Here is a 22,885-nt window from a genome sequence, read left to right on the forward strand (position 1 = left end):
TGTCTCTTAAGATGGATGAAAGACTGAAGGAATGGAACATGCATGAATTTTCAAAGGAGTAGAATGTATTGAGAGTTATAGATCTTATTTTCTTGTAAACACGATGTGTAACAATTTTTTCCGGAGAAAGCATCCATCACTGAGATAACGGCTCAGTGGAGAACATCAACTTTCCTTAATACATGCAAAAGAACTGAAAAGTTTAGAATGTGAAAGAGGATCCTAACAAGCTACAGGACCAATTGGAGTACAAAGAACTTGGTAGCAAAGAAGTAAACCAGAACTGATGGTCCCCTCAACCGCCGGACTGTGCCTACAGGACATGCTCCAGGGAATGTGTTTATGTCTAATTTGTGTTCAGAATGCAGCATATTCTTTTGTTTCTGTCAATGTGGGAGGCTCTGTGCTCCTTCCAATGTACCGTTATAATGTCTTAATAAAGTGCCAAGTGTTCTTTTTGTCAAGTAGATAGTGTGTTATGGCAAATACACACAATTTGTGCTCAGAAGAGCAGGCATACATTTCAGGAGCCACCAACGTGGACCTGTTTTAGCAAATGCAACGTCATTATTGGCCTCCTGCTGGATGGAATGAATGCTTGACTCATTAGCCCCACACAGCTGCTTTCCTTGAGGCCATTTGTCTACTTGCATTTCCTAGTTTATACTCTAACCTCCTAGCCCAGAAATGTACTAGCAGTATTGAGGCACTGATATTTGACAACTCTGCTCCCATGTTACACAACTTGGAAGCCACGATCATGTCCATCCAGCTGCACCTTCAGTTTGTGGAGCTCCTCAATCTCCAGATGGTGCCGCTCTGTTTTGTGCCGCACAAGCGAGCGGTAGAAATGAATGGTGAAGATCACAAAGATGAGGCCCACTGGTACCATGATGATAGTGGATACAAGGGCTGCCTGCCAGCCAGCATGCCCACGTGATTCACGAACCACTCCTGCCGCCTCATTCTTGACAAGTGTGGCGTCCATGGGCAGGAACTTGATCCAGCAGAGGAGGACCACTTCGGCTAGAAATAGGAGGATGCCCAGCGCGGTAGAGAAGCCCCAGGCGAGCTCGATGTAGGGGTGCATGCGATCATGTGGAGACTCATTCACAGAGTTTAGATTATGAATGTTGCTTACAGCCTCCACATTGGGTAGTATGCAGGTGCTGATAAGGAGTGCAAAGAGGTGCACAGCCACAAGCACTGTTGTGCATGCGCTGAAGGCAATGAGCAAAAGCTGAGGATACTGGTACTGCATTTCCAGCTGGACCTCTACCATGGCAACCTGAAAGGGAAACAGAACAAGAAGAATGTTGTGAGGTCAAAGATTCAAGATAGTACAAGTGAGTGACACTGGAAAGAAGAGACCAGAACAAAATGGTGCTAAATTAAATATTACAACTAATTTGTAGTAACCTTAACAGGTAATTCCTTTCCACAGAGACGCCACGTTTCCAATCCTGGTCTGGCTTGCCATTTAGGAGCCTAATGAATTATGGGAGTTGTGGTTCTGGTTCACCTGTATTGAACAAATTGGACTTGCAAAGGTTTTTAAAAGAAAACCTTAAGCAAGGATTGCGCTTATCAATATAAGGTGATGTCATTAATGTAATCATTAATGAGCGGGGTAGAATGCAACTTAATCCATGGATATCAAAAGTGATGCTACATGCCACCAGCAATCACTCTCTAACCATGCCCTCAGAATCAATGGGACTAGACAGTCAAACCCACACACATGAGCTTTGGACACATTCCACATATTACCAATTAAACAATCACAAGATGCGCAGGATACCACTCACCACCTTCCTTTACAAAAAAAAAACTAGTTAGAAAAACCAAATATCTAGATGCCAACACCCCTCACAGTTATACATCACACAAAAGTCATCTGCACACAATCCATCACAGTCCAACTAAACCAACATCCAAGCAAAAATAAACGCAGAAAAGATAGGCAATACATCACATAATAAAATAACATCTTTCAATATCATCACGCTATGGAAAACTGGTATAAAATTAACTGGATTATGCCATCAAAGCATTCCTTTTCTACAATCCGAAGACTTATTAATATAGAATTATTGATCAACAGCAACAGGACATTTACTACCATTCCTTTTATTGATACCACCACCACTTTCTTTCATTCATATTCTTTTGCATCCTTCATTGAGACTTTTCCACTTTTTTAAACAACACCCTATCTATGCCAACTTCTGCAAACCTTATCTTACACTTTCTTTTAGATATCCACCAGGGACAAAGTCTGCCTACAACCTACCACATAATTCTTCAATTGTAACGTGCTAGTCATTGAACGTGAAGGCATCCAGAAAAGTCAACAAAGTGAATTGCCTCGATTTATACCGGCATAATTGGAATTTCACTGCCAGTTGGACAGAGTTCTTTACTTTGCAATTTATGCTTTCAACCTGACTAATACCTTGAGGGTGATGCAACACCCTTTTGTTCGTCACCCACAACTTCTCAAGCAAACCAAACATTGTTTCACAATCAACTTGGGCATCAATGGCTTTAATTAAATCATAAAGAACTGCTTTATTGGAAAACAAATCTTCAAAAGACTTAATCACAATGTTAGTGGTGATACTATGAACCATTGTCACCTCAAGATAATTTTATAGACAACAAGTACAGTAGAGAATGATTCCCTCTGAATGACTACTTCAAATTTCCACTGGAACCGCACGTCTTCACAGATGTGTGCCTTGTAGCCCATGCATTTACAATACCTCATCACCTTATCTATTTCAGCATCCATTCTTTATCCACCAAAAATATTGACAGATCTTACGATTGAAGTAAAAAATATCACATTACCTTTTAGAACTATTTCTAATCGGAGCTCTTTGTAGGTCACAAGAAGGAATCATTTTGCCACAGTGCCTAATCACATCATTCTCTAAAGAAAGTTGCTATGGGGTCTTACACAAAACTTGAACATTTCCTTTTAAAGCTTTTTTTCAATGGAATGTCTGCATGGGTCAGTCATCCTAAATGTTAAAACATTGGTTCCCCTCCATCTCATCTTTTCGCTTCTCCTCAAATAACTACTTAGCAGACTCTGGCTCTGCTCCACGTGCCTAGTCCTTGGTGGTTAATTCATAGCAACTAAGTAGGTCAATACTTGGCATCAAGGGTATAGCATGGATATGCATTTTGCTTGCAGATTCGTTTTGCTGGAACATATTCTGGACAGCACAAGAAACAGGCCATCTTTGCCTGTAACTTTGCTAATCTGGCAGTTAATGTTCTGTCAACTCCTTGCGACAGCTTATTAAGCAGGAGTTTATGGTCAGTATTATGATAAACTCTGTCCTTTGGACACATATGCAACAATACTCTGCAACCCATGTACAAACTAACAATTATCTCTAAATTACTGAATAATTTCTCTCACTCTCTCAAATCGTTAACAAACTTTGTATACACTCAGTGGGGCCCAAGAAAAATACCATTTGATCTCTGGAAACTGGGCTTCCACAATAGCTTTTAAAAGGTTTTTAGGGCTTCATTCCCTCTAAAGAAATAGTGTGACCTAAGTGCTACAAACTACGTTGATTAAACGTACATTTTTTCAGTTTTAGTAAAAATCTCACAACTTTCTATTAAAGTGGTCATGTTCCATCTGACCCTTTGTGAAAATTATTACATCATCATGGAACTGTAAGGCATTGGCAGGTTGTCAAAATAAGCGGTAATAGCATTGCTTGCCTTAATGGCAGATTTTTCATTGAAAAGACCTCTCAGAAGTCAAGCAAGCTGTTATATCCTCTAAACCCTCCTTTCATTCTGTCCAATGGTAGGAGCTGGCCAAGTCAAATGTAGTGATCACTGTTACTCCTAATATTATGCTGAGTCTTATAAAAACTTACTGGATTCAGATGAACACATTTCTGGTGTTTCTGCATCCACAGTGTGATTCACCGAGCACTCAAAACACCATAGAAAACAAATCTCTAATTTCCCCTCTCACTGAGATCAGCATCATAATGAGCACTCATAATGTGACGGTCCACTTATGAAACTGAAGTACAAACATCCTGCTGTGGACTCTAATCATGCCATGGTCTTTGTGTGGCCTTGCACTTTATATTTATTGAATGCATTTGGGCCACCATTGTCCAGCATGTTGCAACCCCCTTCTTTTGATACAAGACTACTACAGAAGATTGAGGGCACTGGCTTTACTGATGCCTTTTCTTTTGGGTCACAGCTGTGGTGTTACCGTGTAATGTCAGTACTACATTTTATTTCTATACTCATGTTGACAGCTGTCAACTTCAGCCTCCACATTTGCCATCTTATAAGAGCTTGCAAAAAGAATCCTGCATTATCCTACAGCGGTGGTGACAAACACAGCCTGATCCAACCAAATCCTCAGCCCGCTAAGAAACAATTGTCCAGGTGTGATGATAGAAGATATGTCGAAGGGATTTCAGGAACAAAGGGAAGACTAAGCTCATTAAAGGAATTGAAACACTGGATCATACGGTTGATGGAACACAAGATAAAACAGAGAAGATTTTGTTCAATCTTTGCAGAAGGTCTTCTCAGTCCTTTTTCAGATGTAAGGAACTAGTGCTTTGTGCTGGGAGAGTAAATATGGGAGTGCAGGGCCGGCACGGAGATGTTGCAGCAGACGGTCACTCAGAAGGTTGTCTCAAGAGTGTTCACAGAGTGCAGCCAAGATATGCCTGGGCCTAGCATCAGCCAAGAGGCATCCTTACTTGTCCAAGAGGCATCCTTACTTGTCCAATCTTACTACTTCTGTGTGAATGAATAGGTCTTGCAAGTGGTCTGAGAGGTCTCAGAGGTTCCATTTCAGGGTGTAATCATATTCAGTCTTCCTGCATAGTTCAGCTGCTACTCTCCGCAGTGCCTGGACTTCAAATCCATCATGAATGAATTGATAGAAGAGGCCATCAGACATCAAGGTCTTTTCCCTTTAACATTACATTCAAGAAAGACTGTATGACACATCATTACACCACTAAGGAAGAAGTGTCAAAGACAGTAGCATCCCTACAGAGTCGAAACCCAAAGTGGAGGTCCTTGGAGATGGACTCCCAACTACACAGCTCTTTAAGATTTTGAAGGGAAATTGGGGTAAAGCCCATGGTCTCAACAGCAGCCTAGGTTTGATTTCCTAGGAGGGACTGGAGCTACACCTGACATTCAGTGGGCTGTGCAAGAACCCTTAGTCCTTTCTGTATTGCAGTTGTCGATTCCTTCCGGATCTGCTTCTCCTCAATTCTAGTTGAAGCTGAAGTGGGTTGTGTACATCAGTTCTTACTGCAGCGGTGGGATAATCCTTAAAAAAACAGCCACTAGTTTCCTTATGCCAGGGGGTCGTGTGACGCTCCGGCAGGTCTATGAACACAGCAGGGCTCTTCTGCGGTCCAGGCGGAACCGCAAAACATCAATCCACGAAGGTGCCTGCTATGGAAGAGCCCACAACCGGTGAGTTTAAGCTGAAGATTCTTTAATGAAGGCACTGCATACAGGAGAGAACATATATATATATATATATATATATATATATATATATATATATATATATATATATATATATATATATATACACGCTCCATTCCTCCAATTTGTTTGCACTCGGGGGGGGGGGGCTCACGCAAAATTTTCGAAGCGGCGGCCTCATAGAGCATTGCAAGGTTCAGTGTTAGAGGTTACGATCACACACTTTTAGAGAAAACACAGCACAAAGTAAGGCGCATTCCCAGGGATTAACTCCTTTTTGAGGGAAAAAGAAAAAGTAAAGCAGCAGAGGATAGTAAAGGCAAATTCAGAATGGTTACCCCTTATTCTTCTGAAGCTAACTATTTGAAGAAAATGATAAGAAAAAACTGGCACATTCTGAAAACAGATAATGTCATCAAGGACGACATTCCACCCCAACCGTTGTTGACATTTAGTAAAGCTAGATCCCTAAAAGATATGCTAGTGAGGAGCCATCTTGATACCATACAGCAACGAGCCAATACATTGAAGGAAATGAAGGACTTCTTTCCTTGCAGTAGATGCAAGGCGTGTGCAAACAGTAAGAGAGTCCTAACTTACAACCTATCAGATACAGGCAAGACTAAGGAAATTACCAAGTTTTTAACATGCAGCACCACACATGCAGTATACTGCCTAGTCTGCCCATGCGGGCTAAGATACATAGGCAGCACCATCCATCAACTAAAACTAGGAATTCTAGAACACCAAAGAGCAATAGATAAAGTGGATCCTGCATACCCGGTGGCACGCCACTTTGCGAAATTTCATTGCAGTGATAGGAGCAAATTACAGTATTTTGGTTTAGATTATGTTCCTTTGAACCCGTGTGGAGGTGATAGACTGCGTAGTCTAAGGCGCCTAGAATCTAGGTGCATCATTGACCTTCTTACAAAATCCCCTATAGGAATGAATTGTGGGAAAATGAATGTAAGGATAAATTCAGGAATTTGAAATCAGTAACATGCACTATAACTTAAGTAAATGGATTGTAAAGTACTGAGTAATCAATTTCAAGAATGATCTCTCTCATGTTTGATAAAGCGAGAAGGTTTTGTTTATCAATTAGCATGTCCTCTGCTGTTGGGGGTTTCACTTTGTTTTGAAATATAGCTATAAATTAGTGGGGCATGATTTAAAAAACACTAGAAGGGAGACTAGCTGATCATACCGATAGATGGATAAAACTGAGTGTATTTTACATTCAATTTTGTTTGTAAATGTATTATGCTAATGAAGTAATCTTAGCAGTAAATGTACCTATGAGATGCATCATCGAGTTTCTATATGAAAACTGTAGGTACTAGCCCACTTCAAAATGGCGCTTATAATTGCAATAGGAAGTAAGCCACTTTTTTGTTCCAATGCCCCTTTTGAATAATGCTTTATAAACATGGTCTTTTGTATGAATCATCAACACAGAAGAAGGCTCTAAGCTGAAACGTTTGTTTCCTCGTTTGCCGAATAATCGTTTTGGATGAGCCCCCCCGAGTGCGGAATTTTCTTTGAAAAATTAGAGGAACGGAGCGTTAATGAATAGCGGTTTGTCACGACCACAACTCGCACCTGCCCACGAGTGCACTGTTTGTACAGAGTGGCAACAGAGCGTCAATATATATATATATACATATATATATATATTCAAGGAAACAACTTATGAATCACAAAGTTGACTCGAGCCCAGGTCCTTTTAGCGTGTTATTTATTCACACACAGAATGCCAAACAACACCCGACGCGTTTCGGTGCAGCCGCACCTTGGTCACGGGTAACGGTGTTTACAAACATTAACATTTTTAAAGTCAAAAAATATAAACATAAACGTGGGACTACTCATCCTCACACCAGTGTTAGTTCAACCACTGTTGTGGCGGCCATATTTGAATGTGTAATTGGACACAGATATAATATACATTATACAATATATACAAAAGAAACTGTATAAGGACCACAGAGATTAATGTAACTTTAAATCAATTTGTTACAATTGCTCAAAGGTTATACCCTTATGTCAAATCAAAAAGTTTTTTCAAACGTTTCTCAAAATTTAGCCCAAGTGGGCAAATGTACCAAAGCTCAGATACATGTAACATGACAATTCCGCCCCAGTGGGCATGACTGCATCATTCCAGTCTCATCTCAATGTCCTGGAACTTCAACATCCTAGTTGAATTCCAAAAGTTTTTCAAATTAACAAATGTATAGTCCTGTGATTCCATCCAATTAAGTCAAATCGGCAGCAACCAGTGGTATTACGTCATCCCTGTGCGGCGACATATGTGTCTCCTACAAACATAAAAAATATGATCACTTTAAAATATACTCGAATAATTAAACATCCAAGACAGCTTCAAATTCATGTTTTTAAGGGATTACATGACTAGAGTATTATCAGTACGGTGAATGTGTTACATGGGCTCTTAAATTAGGTGGACTGCTAACTCCTCATCCTTATTCAACCCCAGCGGGTGTACAGTGTCATATTTAATTATGAACCTTGATTCAAGCTGGCGTAGTTGTCTCAGTCTGTCTCCACCTCGTTCCGACGGTGGGACTCTGTCTAATGCACAGAACTTGAATACACTTAGATTTTTTCCATGCAGGTCCTTAAAATGTTTGGCAATTGGATAGTTTTTGTCCTCATTCGTTATGGCCCGCATGTGTTCTAACACACGTTTTTTGCAGGGATGTATCGTGCTGCCAATGTAAGTCAGTGGACAGGGACATTGCAGTGCATAGACACAGTAGTCAGATTTGCACGTCAGATGTTTTGCAATCCTAAAGGGTTTGTTATTTTTAGACAAAGTGATTTCCTTTTTATTGACACTGTTCTTACAGGCTTTGCATGAGCGACAGGTAAAGAAACCTTCTACCTTCCTGGTATCTTCTTTGTCCTTTACCATGTTGCTACATAGCACGTCTTTCAGAGCTGGGCATTTCCTGTAGGTGATCATAGGTTGATTCCCCACAGCCTTTTTTAGTGTTTCGTCCAGCTGGAGTACATGCCAAAATTTCTTCAGACTTTTTCTGACCTGCCATGTTTGGTCAGAATATGTGGTAATAAATCTAAGAGGTCCCTCTTCACTGTCGCTTGGTTGTTTGGATACGAGAAGATCTTTTCTATCTACGTCTCTGACTTTGTTACAGGCTTGTTCGACCACTTTGGCCGGGTAGCCCCTCTCCCTGAATCTCTCCTTCATGATATTCATTTCTTTATGAAAGTCTGTGTTGGTTGCACAGTTCCTCTTTGCGCGTAGCAACTCGCCAAAAGGTATGCTGTGAATCAGGTTTTTGGGATGACAGCTCGACGCATGCAACAAGCTGTTGCCTGCTGTAGGCTTTCGATACAGCTTGCTGATGAGTCGTCCATTGTTAACTGATACCAAAACATCCAGAAATTCAATTGACTGCTTGTCAATAGTACTGGTAAATTGTAAGTTACATTCGTTCTGATTCAGTTCTTTGACAAATTGCAAAGCTGCCTCTTTACTGCCCTTCCACAGACAGAACACGTCGTCTATGTACCTGGCCCAGAGGACCACGTTCTGGGTAAAGGCCAAGATGTTACTGGCCACCTGCTCCTCCCACCAGCCCAGGTATAAACCTGCGTAACTGGGGGCAAAGCAGGTCCCCATCGCAGTCCCCCTGGCCTGGCAATAGACAACATGATTGAACAAGAAATAATTGCTTGAGAGGCAAGTGCGCATCATGGACACAAGCATATTAGTATGCTTCAAATACTTGACATCCCTGTTCTTTAAAAAGTGTTGGTTCGCACCCACACCCAAATTGTGGGGTATACATGTATAGAGGCTGTTGACATCTAATGTCATAAGCCACATGTCTTCCTCCCACTGTATGGGTTCGATAATTCTCAAGAAATCACGTGTATCCTGCAGATACGACGGTAGTTGTTCAACATAGGATCTTAAAAAGTGGTCTATGTATTTGGACGTGTTCTCATATGTGCTGCCCATAGCGGAAACAATGGGTCTCCCTGGGGGTGTTGAGGTGTTCTTATGTAACTTGGGTAAAAGATATAAAACCGCAAGTTTCGGATGGTCACACTTCAAAAATTTATATTCATCTTCTGATAAAAGTTTGTCATTCTTCCACTCATGCAACTGTTTCTGATAATCTAGATTATTTCTTTCATAAGCAATTCTAGAGCTTATTACATAATTGTCCCTGTCATCAAGCTGTCTTTTGCCCTCAGCAAGGTACATTTCAGTGGGCCACACGACAACATTCCCGCCTTTGTCAGACATTTTTAGTACAATGTTGTTGTTGTTTTTAAGATCAACCATGGCTTTCCTTTGTTTTCTAGTTAGATTGTCATGAGTGGGTTTTTGAATTTGATTTATCTTTTTGAACTCAGTAATGACACCCTTTTCAAACACATCAATCGTATCACAGTGAATTTGAGGTAGGAACCTGGATTTGGACTTGAATCCACTGCCACTAGGACAGTCATAAGTTAGTTCCTCCTCGGATAAACATTCTAACGTGCTTGGGATTGTATCAGTATCGGAGCCCAAACATCTCATGGTTTTCAAAAGGCTAATGTCACCAATAGCAACTCCTGTGTTAACCTCAGCAGTGGCCCCCCCCACAGACTTCCTATTTTGAAACCATTTCCTTAATTTCAATTTTCGTACAAAATGAAATAAGTCAATTCTTCCGTCAATGTAGTTAAAATGACTGGAAGGACAGAATGTCAATCCCAAAGATAAGACTTCAATCTGATCAAAAGTTAAAATCAAATTAGATAGATTTACCACTGTGTGGGTGTCCATCATTTCTTTGCCATCTTGCCTCTTGTTGTTACTCCCACGAAGGCATCTATCAATCCCTGTCTTTTGGCGCCTCTCTTGCTTCCGCCTTTGGCGCCTCTTCCACGACCTGGATTTGGAGACTCTGCAGGTCCGGGGCCGGGGCTGGCAAGCCCTTGTCTCCCTTGTGCCAGCAGAGAGAATTCGATTAAAATATTGTTTTTTACTCCTTCTGTGGTTGTAGATTCACCACTTGTAGACGGAGTTATCCCATCTTCAACCCCCATGTTTGCATCAGGGATGGACCCTGTTTGGTCTGTTTGGGCTGGTTGTTGTTTATCCGGGGTCTTTTGTAGTTTTTTGTTCAATTCTCTCAGTTGGTCAAATTTTCTTCCAAAAGTGAAGATCTGGCCCCTCTCATAATCCAACTGGTCGCGGTGGAATTTACTTTGTTTCTTTAGTTTGATTTCTTCTTCCGCTTTTTGAAGTCTTAATGTCATCTTTTTCATTTCTATTTCAAATTCACTTTCAGTGTATTGCCCCTTTAACTCTGCTGTAATTCGCTCTATTTCCTCTGACAGCCTCAAAGTGTCCTTTTGTGCGTACTTGATGAGTAATTTCAACATAATTGTTGAGCAGTTGTGATTATTTTCTACCCACTCCTCTATAAGTTCAGGGTCCGGGTCAGTAAACGTGGGAGTTATGAATATGCGCAAGCCACGTGGTACTCGTTTGCAATCCACGTATTTTTGTAAAGTGGTGGCCTCCCACCACTTTACCTGCTCCATTTTTGCGCTTTTCCACAGTTTGTCCCAAAGTTCCTTTTTGGTTGCTTTGTCTCGAGCCATTGTATTCCCCGCTGTACTCGCAGTAGTATCACCAGAAAACGGGACAAACAGCGTCTCAGCACAAAAAAAACCAAAGGTTACTAGGACGTTATAGTTAGGTTGAGAATTTACACAAACAAAACCATATAAATTCAGCAGATATAGTTAGAGTAAGCTCAAGGAACTATAACTCGTGCCATAAGGTAACTGTAACTCGCGCACTTGTCATGTAGTTTTCACATCAATAATTTTAATGTACTGTATAGGTTAATGAGCAGTGCATGGCAAGGGCAACTGCATGGGGAAAGTGTATTTTGGGACCTCCCCTTTTCTCAGCCTCCGTTTGACGTATCACCCTAAAACTTTCTAGACAGTAGCAGAAGTGAGTGGCAAACTAGTTTTGAAAATTTTGTGTGTGAAGATTCATGAAACAGCACCAAAGTTATTAGCAAAACAAAAACACTTTGTCTATGGAAACTAGGTCATACCTATACCTACCATACTGGCGGTCGGTAGGTAATATGTGGAGATACCGCTGGTAGGTGTGGTAGGTCAGAGCCTATCCATTACCATGAATACAAAAAAAGTGCTGAAGCTGCCCCGGATGACTCTGCCCTCTTGTTGAGACGGGTCTCCTCCATGTGTGCCCAGGACTTGCACACAACATGTGCCATGATCCTTTTGCTTGCAAGAACCAGAAAGACACCATGGGGTACTTCAAACAGGGGATTTATTTCAAAGAGCATGGCGCGTATATATATATATATATATATATATATATATATATATATCCAAAACTCGCAGGAACCACCATTTTAAGTGAAGCCACACAGATTCAAGTGATTGCTGGCACCTCTTTATTCGTAAATCGGCATCCCGCCAGCAGGACCCTTTGCAAGAAACTGTCCCAGTTCATTTCGCCAGACGCGTTTCAGGATTGTATTCCTTTCCTCAGTGGCCTTGAAACTGAAAGATGAAAGCCATTGCTTTGCGCACACCTGATAAGTAACAGCACCCGCCATGGTGGGCGTGGCCTCAGGGGCTTCTGGATGCTGTAGTGCGCTTTCACCTCTGAATGATTCAAAATAGATGGGTCTAAAAGTCTTGAAGGGGACCTGCCCCGCTTTGTGGATGTCGATGGCAATGCAGTTCAAACCTCCTGCATAGGCTCTTGCTGCTCTCTGTCCTGGCTCAGGCAACACCACTTGATGCCGCCGCAGGTCCGCTTAGCAAGCGGCTGGCTTCACTCGACGACCGGGTCGACCGTCTAAAAATCCAAAACTCGCAGGAACCGCCATTTTAAGTGAAGCCACACAGATTCAAGTGATTGCTGGCACCTCTTTATTCGTAAATCGGCATCCCGCCAGCAGGACCCTTTGCAAGAAACTGTCCCAGTTCATTTCGCCAGACGCGTTTCAGGATTGTATTCCTTTCCTCAGTGGCCTTGAAACTGAAAGATGAAAGCCATTGCTTTGCCCACACCTGATAAGTAACAGCATCCGCCATGGTGGGCGTGGCCTCAGAGGCTTCTGGATGCTGTAGTGCGCTTTCACCTCTGAATGATTCAAAATAGATGGGTGTAAAAGTCTTGAAGGGGACCTGCCCCGCTTTGTGGATGTCGATGGCAATGCAGTTCAAACCTCCTGCATAGGCTCTTGCTGCTCTCTGTCCTGGCTCAGGCAACACCACTTGATGCCGCCGCAGGTCCGCTTAGCAAGCGGCTGGCTTCACTCGACGACCGGGTCAACCGTCTAAAAATCCAAAACTCGCAGGAACCACCATTTTAAGTGAAGCCACACAGATTCAAGTGATTGCTGGCACCTCTTTATTAGTAAATCGGCATCCCGCCAGCAGGACCCTTTGCAAGAAACTGTCCCAGTTCATTTCGCCAGACGCGTTTCAGGATTGTATTCCTTTCCTCAGTGGCCTTGAAACTGAAAGATGAAAGCCATTGCTTCGCGCACACCTGATAAGTAACAGCACCCGCCATGGTGGGCGTGGCCTCAGAGGCTTCTGGATGCTGTAGTGCGCTTTCACCTCTTAATGATTCAAAATAGATGGGTGTAAAAGTCTTGAAGGGGACCTGCCCCGCTTTGTGGATGTCGATGGCAATGCAGTTCAAACCTCCTGCATAGGCTCTTGCTGCTCTCTGTCCTGGCTCAGGCAACACCACTTGATGCCGCCGCTGGTCCGCTTAGCAAGCGGCTGGCTTCACTCGACGACCGGGTCGACCGTCTAAAAATCCAAAACTCGCAGGAACCACCATTTTAAGTGACGCCACACAGATTCAATTGATTGCTGGCACCTCTTTATTCGTAAATCGGCATCCCGCCAGCAGGACCCTTTGCAAGAAACTGTCCCAGTTCATTTCGCCAGACGCGTTTCAGGATTGTATTTTTTTCCTCAGTGGCCTTGAAACTGAAAGATGAAAGCCATTGCTTCGCGCACACCTGATAAGTAACAGCACCTGCCATGGTGGGCGTGGCCTCAGGGGCTTCTGGATACTGTAGTGCGCTTTCACCTCTGAATGATTCAAAATAGATGGGTGTAAAAGTCTTGAAGGGGACCTGCCCCGCTTTGTGGATGTCAATGGCAATGCAGTTCAAACCTCCTGCATAGGCTCTTGCTGCTCTCTGTCCTGGCTCAGGCAACACCACTTGATGCCGCCGCAGGTCCGCTTAGCAAGTGGCTGGCTTCACTCGACGACCGGGTCGACCGTCTAAAAATCCAAAACTCGCAGGAACCACCATTTTAAGTGAAGCCACACAGATTCAAGTGATTGCTGGCACCTCTTTATTCGTAAATCGGCGTCCCGCCAGCAGGACCCTTTGCAAGAAACTGTCCCAGTTCATTTCGCCAGACGCGTTTCAGGATTGTATTCCTTTCCTCAGTGGCCTTGAAACTGAAAGATGAAAGCCATTGCTTTGCGCACACCTGATAAGTAACAGCACCCGCCATGGTGGGCGTGGCCTCAGGGGCTTCTGGATGCTGTAGTGCGCTTTCACCTCTGAATGATTCAAAATAGATGGGTCTAAAAGTCTTGAAGGGGACCTGCCTCGCTTTGTGGATGTCGATGGCAATGCAGTTCAAACCTCCTGCATAGGCTCTTGCTGCTCTCTGTCCTGGCTCAGGCAACACCACTTGATGCCGCCGCAGGTCCGCTTAGCAAGCGGCTGGCTTCACTCGACGACCGGGTCGACCGTCTAAAAATCCAAAACTCGCAGGAACCGCCATTTTAAGTGAAGCCACACAGATTCAAGTGATTGCTGGCACCTCTTTATTCGTAAATCGGCATCCCGCCAGCAGGACCCTTTGCAAGAAACTGTCCCAGTTCATTTCGCCAGACGCGTTTCAGGATTGTATTCCTTTCCTCAGTGGCCTTGAAACTGAAAGATGAAAGCCATTGCTTTGCCCACACCTGATAAGTAACAGCATCCGCCATGGTGGGCGTGGCCTCAGAGGCTTCTGGATGCTGTAGTGCGCTTTCACCTCTGAATGATTCAAAATAGATGGGTGTAAAAGTCTTGAAGGGGACCTGCCCCGCTTTGTGGATGTCGATGGCAATGCAGTTCAAACCTCCTGCATAGGCTCTTGCTGCTCTCTGTCCTGGCTCAGGCAACACCACTTGATGCCGCCGCAGGTCCGCTTAGCAAGCGGCTGGCTTCACTCGACGACCGGGTCGACCGTCTAAAAATCCAAAACTCGCAGGAACCACCATTTTAAGTGAAGCCACACAGATTCAAGTGATTGCTGGCACCTCTTTATTAGTAAATCGGCATCCCGCCAGCAGGACCCTTTGCAAGAAACTGTCCCAGTTCATTTCGCCAGACGCGTTTCAGGATTGTATTCCTTTCCTCAGTGGCCTTGAAACTGAAAGATGAAAGCCATTGCTTCGCGCACACCTGATAAGTAACAGCACCCGCCATGGTGGGCGTGGCCTCAGGGGCTTCTGGATGCTGTAGTGCGCTTTCACCTCTGAATGATTCAAAATAGATGGGTGTAAAAGTCATGAAGGGGACCTGCCCCGCTTTGTGGATGTCGATGGCAATGCAGTTCAAACCTCCTGCATAGGCTCTTGCTGCTCTCTGTCCTGGCTCAGGCAACACCACTTGATGCCGCCGCAGGTCCGCTTAGCAAGCGGCTGGCTTCACTCGACGACCAGGTCGACCGTCTAAAAATCCAAAACTCGCAGGAACCACCATTTTAAGTGAAGCCACACAGATTCAAGTGATTGCTGGCACCTCTTTATTCGTAAATTGGCATCCCGCCAGCAGGACCCTTTGCAAGAAACTGTCCCAGTTCATTTCGCCAGACGCGTTTCAGGATTGTATTCCTTTCCTCAGTGGCCTTGAAACTGAAAGATGAAAGCCATTGCTTCGCGCACACCTGATAAGTAACAGCACCCGCCATGGTGGGCGTGGCCTCAGGGGCTTCTGGATGCTGTAGTGCGCTTTCACCTCTGAATGATTCAAAGTAGATGGGTGTAAAAGTCTTGAAGGGGACCTGCCCCGCTTTGTGGATGTCGATGGCAATGCAGTTCAAACCTCCTGCATAGGCTCTTGCTGCTCTCTGTCCTGGCTCAGGCAACACCACTTGATACCGCCGCAGGTCCGCTTAGCAAGCGGCTGGCTTCACTCGACGAACGGGTCGACCGTCTAAAAATCCAAAACTCGCAGGAACCACCATTTTAAGTGAAGCCACACAGATTCAAGTGATTGCTGGCACCACTTTATTCGTAAATCGGCATCCCGCCAGCAGGACCCTTTTCAAGAAACTGTCCCAGTTCATTTCGCCAGACGCGTTTCAGGATTGTATTCCTTTCCTCAGTGGCCTTGAAACTGAAAGATGAAAGCCATTGCTTCGCGCACACCTGATAAGTAACAGCACCCGCCATGGTGGGCGTGGCCTCAGGGGCTTCTGGATGCTGTAGTGCGCTTTCACCTCTGAATGATTCAAAATAGATGGGTGTAAAAGTCTTGAAGGAGACCTGCCCCGCTTTGTGGATGTCGATGGCAATGCAGTTCAAACCTCCTGCATAGGCTCTTGCTGCTCTCTGTCCTGGCTCAGGCAACACCACTTGATGCCGCCGCAGGTCCGCTTAGCAAGCGGCTGGCTTCACTCGACGACCGGGTCGACCGTCTAAAAATCCAAAACTCGCAGGAACCACCATTTTAAGTGAAGCCACACAGATTCAAGTGATTGCTGGCACCTCTTTATTCGTAAATCGGCATCCCGCCAGCAGGACCCTTTGCAAGAAACTGTCCCAGTTCATTTCGCCAGACGCGTTTCAGGATTGTATTTTTTTCCTCAGTGGCCTTGAAACTGAAAGATGAAAGCCATTGCTTCGCGCACACCTGATAAGTAACAGCACCCGCCATGGTGGGCGTGGCCTCAGGGGCTTCTGGATGCTGTAGTGCGCTTTCACCTCTGAATGATTCAAAATAGATGGGTGTAAAAGTCTTGAAGGGGACCTGCCCCGCTTTGTGGATGTCGATGGCAATGCAGTTCAAACCTCCTGCATAGGCTCTTGCTGCTCTCTGTCCTGGCTCAGGCAACACCACTTGATGCCGCCGCAGGTCCGCTTGGCAAGCAGCTGGCTTAACTCGACGACCGGGTCGACCGTCTAAAAATCCAAAACTCGCAGGAACCACCATTTTAAGTGAAGCCACACAGATTCAAGTGATTGCTGGCACCTCTTTATTCATAAATCGGCATCCCGCCAGCAGGACCCTTTGCAAGAAACTGTCCCAGTTCATTTCGCCAGACGCGTTTCAGGATTGTATTCCTTTCCTCAGTGGCCTTGAAACTGAAAGATGAAAGCAATTGCTTCGCGCACACCTGATAAGTAACAGCACCCGCCATGGTGGGCGTGGCCAAAGGGGCTTCTGGATGCTGTAGTGCGCTTTCACCTCTGAATGATTCAAAATAGATGGGTGTAAAAGTCTTGAAGGGGACCTGCCCCGCTTTGTGGATGTCGATGGCAATGCAGTTCAAACCTCCTGCATAGGCTCTTGCTGCTCTCTGTCCTGGCTCAGGCAACACCACTTGATGCCGCCGCAGGTCCGCTTAGCAAGCGGCTGGCTTCACTCAACGACCGGGTCGACCGTCTAAAAATCCAAAACTCGCAGGAACCACCATTTTAAGTGAAGCCACACAGATTCAAGTGATTGCTGGCACCTCTTTATTCATAAAAATCGGCATCCCGCCAGCAGGACCCTTTGCAAGAAACTGTCCCAGTTCATTTCGCCAGACGCGTTTCTGGATTGTATTCCTTTCCTCAGTGGCCTTGACACTGAAAGATGAAAGCCATTGCTTCGCGCACACCTGATAAATAACAGCACCCGCCATGGTGGGCGTGGCCTCAGGGGCTTCTGGATGCTGTAGTGCGCTTTCACCTCTGAATGATTCAAAATAGATGGGTGTAAAAGTCTTGAAGGAGACCTGCCCCGCTTTGTGGATGTCGATGGCAATGCAGTTCAAACCTCCTGCATAGGCTCTTGCTGCCCTCTGTCCTGGCTCAGGCAACACCACTTGATGCCGCCGCAGGTCCGCTTGGCAAGCAGCTGGCTTCACTCGACGACCGGGTCGACTGTCTAAAAATCCAAAACTCGCAGGAACCACCATTTTAAGTGAAGCCACACAGATTCAAGTGATTGCTGGCACCTCTTTATTCGTAAATCGGCATCCCGCCAGCAGGACCCTTTGCAAGAAACTGTCGCAGTTCATTTCGCCAGACGCGTTTCAGGATTGTATTTTTTTCCTCAGTGGCCTTGAAACTGAAAGATGAAAGCCATTGCTTCGCGCACACCTGATAAGTAACAGCACCCGCCATGGTGGGCGTGGCCTCAGGGGCTTCTGGATGCTGTAGTGCGCTTTCACCTCTGAATGATTCAAAATAGATGGGTGTAAAAGTCTTGAAGGGGACCTGCCCCGCTTTGTGGATGTCGATGGCAATGCAGTTCAAACCTCCTGAATAGGCTCTTGCTGCTCTCTGTCCTGGCTCAGGCAACACCACTTGATGCCGCCGCAGGTCCGCTTTGCAAGCGGCTGGCTTCACTCGACGACCGGGTCGACCGTCTAAAAATCCAAAACTCGCAGGAACCACCATTTTAAGTGAAGCCACACAGATTCAAGTGATTGCTGGCACCTCTTTATTCGTAAATCGGCATCCCGCCAGCAGGACCCTTTGCAAGAAACTGTCCCAGTTCATTTCGCCAGACGCGTTTCAGGATTGTATTCCTTTCCTCAGTGGCCTTGAAACTGAAAGATGAAAGCCATTGCTTCGCGCACACCTGATAAGTAATAGCACCCGCCATGGTGGGCGTGGCCTCAGGGGCTTCTGGATGCTGTAGTGCGCTTTCACCTCTGAATGATTCAAAATAGATGGGTGTAAAAGTCTTGAAGGGGACCTGCCCCGCTTTGTGGATGTCGATGGCAATGCAGTTCAAACCTCCTGAATAGGCTCTTGCTGCTCTGTGTCCTGGCTCAGGCAACACCACTTGATGCCGCCGCAGGTCCGCTTTGCAAGCGGCTGGCTTCACTCGACGACCGGGTCGACCGTCTAAAAATCCAAAACTCGCAGGAACCACCATTTTAAGTGAAGCCACACAGATTTAAGTGATTGCTGGCACCTCTTTATTCGTAAATCGGCATCCCGCCAGCAGGACCCTTTGCAAGAAACTGTCCCAGTTCATTTCGCCAGACGCGTTTCAGGATTGTATTCCTTTCCTCAGTGGCCTTGAAACAGAAAGATGAAAGCCATTGCTTCGCGCACACCTGATAAGTAACAGCACCCGCCATGGTGGGCGTGGCCTCAGGGGCTTCTGGATGCTGTACTGCGCTTTCACCTCTGAATGATTCAAAATAGATGGGTGTAAAAGTCTTGAAGGGGACCTGCCCCGCTTTGTGGATGTCGATGGCAATGCAGTTCAAACCTCCTGCATGGGCTCTTGCTGCTCTCTGTCCTGGCTCAGGCAACTCCACTTGATGCCGCCGCAGGTCCGCTTAGCAAGCGGCTGGCTTCACTCGACGACCGGGTCGACCGTCTAAAAATCCCAAACTCGCAGGAACCACCATTTTAAGTGAAGCCACACAGATTCAAGTGATTGCTGGCACCTCTTTATTCGTAAATCGGCATCCCGCCAGCAAGACCCTTTGCAAGAAACTGTCCCAGTTCATTTCGCCAGACGCGTTTCAGGATTGTATTTTTTTCCTCAGTGGCCTTGAAACTGAAAGATGAAAGCCATTGCTTCGCGCACACCTGATAAGTAACAGCACCCGCCATGGTGGGCGTGGCCTCAGGGGCTTCTGGATGCTGTAGTGCGCTTTCACCTCTGAATGATTCAAAATAGATGGGTGTAAAAGTCTTGAAGGGGACCTGCCCCGCTTTGTGGATGTCGATGGCAATGCAGTTCAAACCTCCTGAATAGGCTCTTGCTGCTCTCTGTCCTGGCTCAGGCAACACCACTTGATGCCGCCGCAGGTCCGCTTTGCAAGCGGCTGGCTTCACTCGACGACCGGGTCGACCGTCTAAAAATCCAAAACTCGCAGGAACCACCATTTTAAGTGAAGCCACACAGATTCAAGTGATTGCTGGCACCTCTTTATTCGTAAATCGGCATCCCGCCAGCAGGACCCTTTGCAAGAAACTGTCCCAGTTCATTTCGCCAGACGCGTTTCAGGATTGTATTCCTTTCCTCAGTGGCCTTGAAACTGAAAGATGAAAGCCATTGCTTCGCGCACACCTGATAAGTAACAGCACCCGCCATGGTGGGCGTGGCCTCAGGGGCTTCTGGATGCTGTAGTGCGCTTTCACCTCTGAATGATTCAAAATAGATGGGTGTAAAAGTCCTGAAGGGGACCTGCCCCGCTTTGTGGATGTCGATGGCAATGCAGTTCAAACCTCCTGAATAGGCTCTTGCTGCTCTCTGTCCTGGCTCAGGCAACACCACTTGATGCCGCCGCAGGTCCGCTTTGCAAGCGGCTGGCTTCACTCGACGACCGGGTCGACCGTCTAAAAATCCAAAACTCGCAGGAACCACCATTTTAAGTGAAGCCACACAGATTCAAGTGATTGCTGGCACCTCTTTATTCGTAAATCGGCATCCCGCCAGCAGGACCCTTTGCAAGAAACTGTCCCAGTTCATTTCGCCAGACGCGTTTCAGGATTGTATTCCTTTCCTCAGTGGCCTTGAAACTGAAAGATGAAAGCCATTGCTTCGCGCACACCTGATAAGTAACAGCACCCGCCATGGTGGGCGTGGCCTCAGGGGCTTCTGGATGCTGTAGTGCGCTTTCACCTCTGAATGATTCAAAATAGATGGGTGTAAAAGTCCTGAAGGGGACCTGCCCCGCTTTGTGGATGTCGATGGCAATGCAGTTCAAACCTCCTGAATAGGCTCTTGCTGCTCTCTGTCCTGGCTCAGGCAACACCACTTGATGCCGCCGCAGGTCCGCTTTGCAAGCGGCTGGCTTCACTCGACGACCGGGTCGACCGTCTAAAAATCCAAAACTCGCAGGAACCACCATTTTAAGTGAAGCCACACAGATTCAAGTGATTGCTGGCACCTCTTTATTCGTAAATCGGCATCCCGCCAGCAAGACCCTTTGCAAGAAACTGTCCCAGTTCATTTCGCCAGACGCGTTTCAGGATTGTATTCCTTTCCTCAGTGGCCTTGAAACTGAAAGATGAAAGCCATTGCTTCGCGCACACCTGATAAGTAACAGCACCCGCCATGGTGGGCGTGGCCTCAGGGGCTTCTGGATGCTGTAGTGCGCTTTCACCTCTGAATGATTCAAAATAGATGGGTGTAAAAGTCTTGAAGGGGACCTGCCCCACTTTGTGGATGTCGATGGCAATGCAGTTCAAACCTCCTGCATGGGCTCTTGCTGCTCTCTGTCCTGGCTCAGGCAACACCACTTGATGCCGCCGCAGGTCCGCTTAGCAAGCGGCTGGCTTCACTCGACGACCGGGTCGACCGTCTACAAATCCAAAACTCGCAGGAACCACCATTTGAAGTGAAGCCACACAGATTCAAGTGATTGCTGGCACCTCTTTATTCGTAAATCGGCATCCCGCCAGCAGGACCCTTTGCAAGAAACTGTCCCAGTTCATTTCGCCAGACGCGTTTCAGGATTGTATTCCTTTCCTCAGTGGCCTTGAAACTAAAAGATGAAAGCCATTGCTTCGCGCACACCTGATAAGTAACAGCACCCGCCATGGTGGGCGTGGCCTCAGGGGCTTCTGGATGCTGTAGTGCGCTTTCACCTCTGAATGATTCAAAATAGATGGGTGTAAAAGTCTTGAAGGGGACCTGCCTCGCTTTGTGGATGTCGATGGCAATGCAGTTCAAACCTCCTGCCTAGGCTCTTGCTGCTCTCTGTCCTGGCTCAGGCAACACCACTTGATGCCGCCGCAGGTCCGCTTAGCAAGCGGCTGGCTTCACTCGACGACCGGGTCGACCGTCTAAAAATCCCAAACTCGCAGGAACCACCATTTTAAGTGAAGCCACACAGATTCAAGTGATTGCTGGCACCTCTTTATTCGTAAATCGGCATCCCGCCAGTAGGACCCTTTGCAAGAAACTGTCCCAGTTCATTTCGCCAGACGCGTTTCAGGATTGTATTTTTTTCCTCAGTGGCCTTGAAACTGAAAGATGAAAGCCATTGCTTCGCGCACACCTGATAAGTAACAGCACCCGCCATGGTGGGCGTGGCCTCAGAGGCTTCTGGATGCTGTAGTGCGCTTTCACCTCTGAATGATTCAAAATAGATGGGTGTAAAAGTCTTGAAGGGGACCTGCCTCGCTTTGTGGATGTCGATGGCAATGCAGTTCAAACCTCCTGCCTAGGCTCTTGCTGCTCTCTGTCCTGGCTCAGGCAACACCACTTGATGCCGCCGCAGGTCCGCTTAGCAAGCGGCTGGCTTCACTCGACGACCGGGTCGACCGTCTAAAAATCCAAAACTCGCAGGAACCACCATTTTAAGTGAAGCCACACAGATTCAAGTGATTGCTGGCACCTCTTTATTCGTAAATCGGCTTCCCGCCAGCAGGACCCTTTGCAAGAAACTGTCCCAGTTCATTTCGCCAGACGCGTTTCAGGATTGTATTCCTTTCCTCAGTGGCCTTGAAACTGAAAGATGAAAGCCATTGCTTCGCGCACACCTAATAAGTAACAGCACCCGCCATGGTGGGCGTGACCTCAGGGGCTTCTGGATGCTGTAGTGCGCTTTCACCTCTGAATGATTCAAAATAGATGGGTGTAAAAGTCTTGAAGGGGACCTGCCCCGCTTTGTGGATGTCGATGGCAATGCAGTTCAAACCTCCTGCATAGGCTCTTGCTGCTCTCTGTCCTGGCTCAGGCAACACCACTTGATGCCGCCGCAGGTCCGCTTAGCAAGCGGCTGGCTTCACTCGACGACCGGGTCGACCGTCTAAAAATCCAAAACTCGCAGGAACCACCATTTTAAGGGAAGCCACACAGATTCAAGTGATTGCTGGCACCTCTTTATTCGTAAATCGGCATCCCGCCAGCAGGACCCTTTGCAAGAAACTGTCCCAGTTCATTTCGCCAGACGCGTTTCAGGATTGTATTTTTTTCCTCAGTGGCCTTGAAACTGAAAGATGAAAGCCATTGCTTCGCGCACACCTGATAAGTAACAGCACCCGCCATGGTGGGCGTGGCCTCAGAGGCTTCTGGATGCTGTAGTGCGCTTTCACCTCTGAATGATTCAAAAT

General features: G+C 46.1%; 1 protein-coding gene across 1 annotated transcript in view; it reads right to left on the reverse strand.

The window, feature by feature from the left end:
• Positions 1-459: 459 nt before the first annotated feature.
• Positions 460-22,885, reverse strand: part of ORAI2 (ORAI calcium release-activated calcium modulator 2) — a 72,739-nt gene continuing 50,313 nt past the window's right edge. Inside the window, exon 3 of the mRNA XM_086954565.1 lies at positions 460-1,288. Within this exon, the coding sequence (XP_086810691.1) occupies positions 737-1,288 (552 nt within the window). The 3' untranslated portion in view covers positions 460-736. The remainder of the gene's footprint in view (positions 1,289-22,885) is intronic.

The sequence above is a fragment of the Lissotriton vulgaris genome, chromosome 2_1 (assembly GCF_964263255.1).
Source record: "Lissotriton vulgaris chromosome 2_1, aLisVul1.2, whole genome shotgun sequence".
In the NCBI taxonomy this organism is placed as follows: domain Eukaryota; kingdom Metazoa; phylum Chordata; class Amphibia; order Caudata; family Salamandridae; genus Lissotriton; species Lissotriton vulgaris.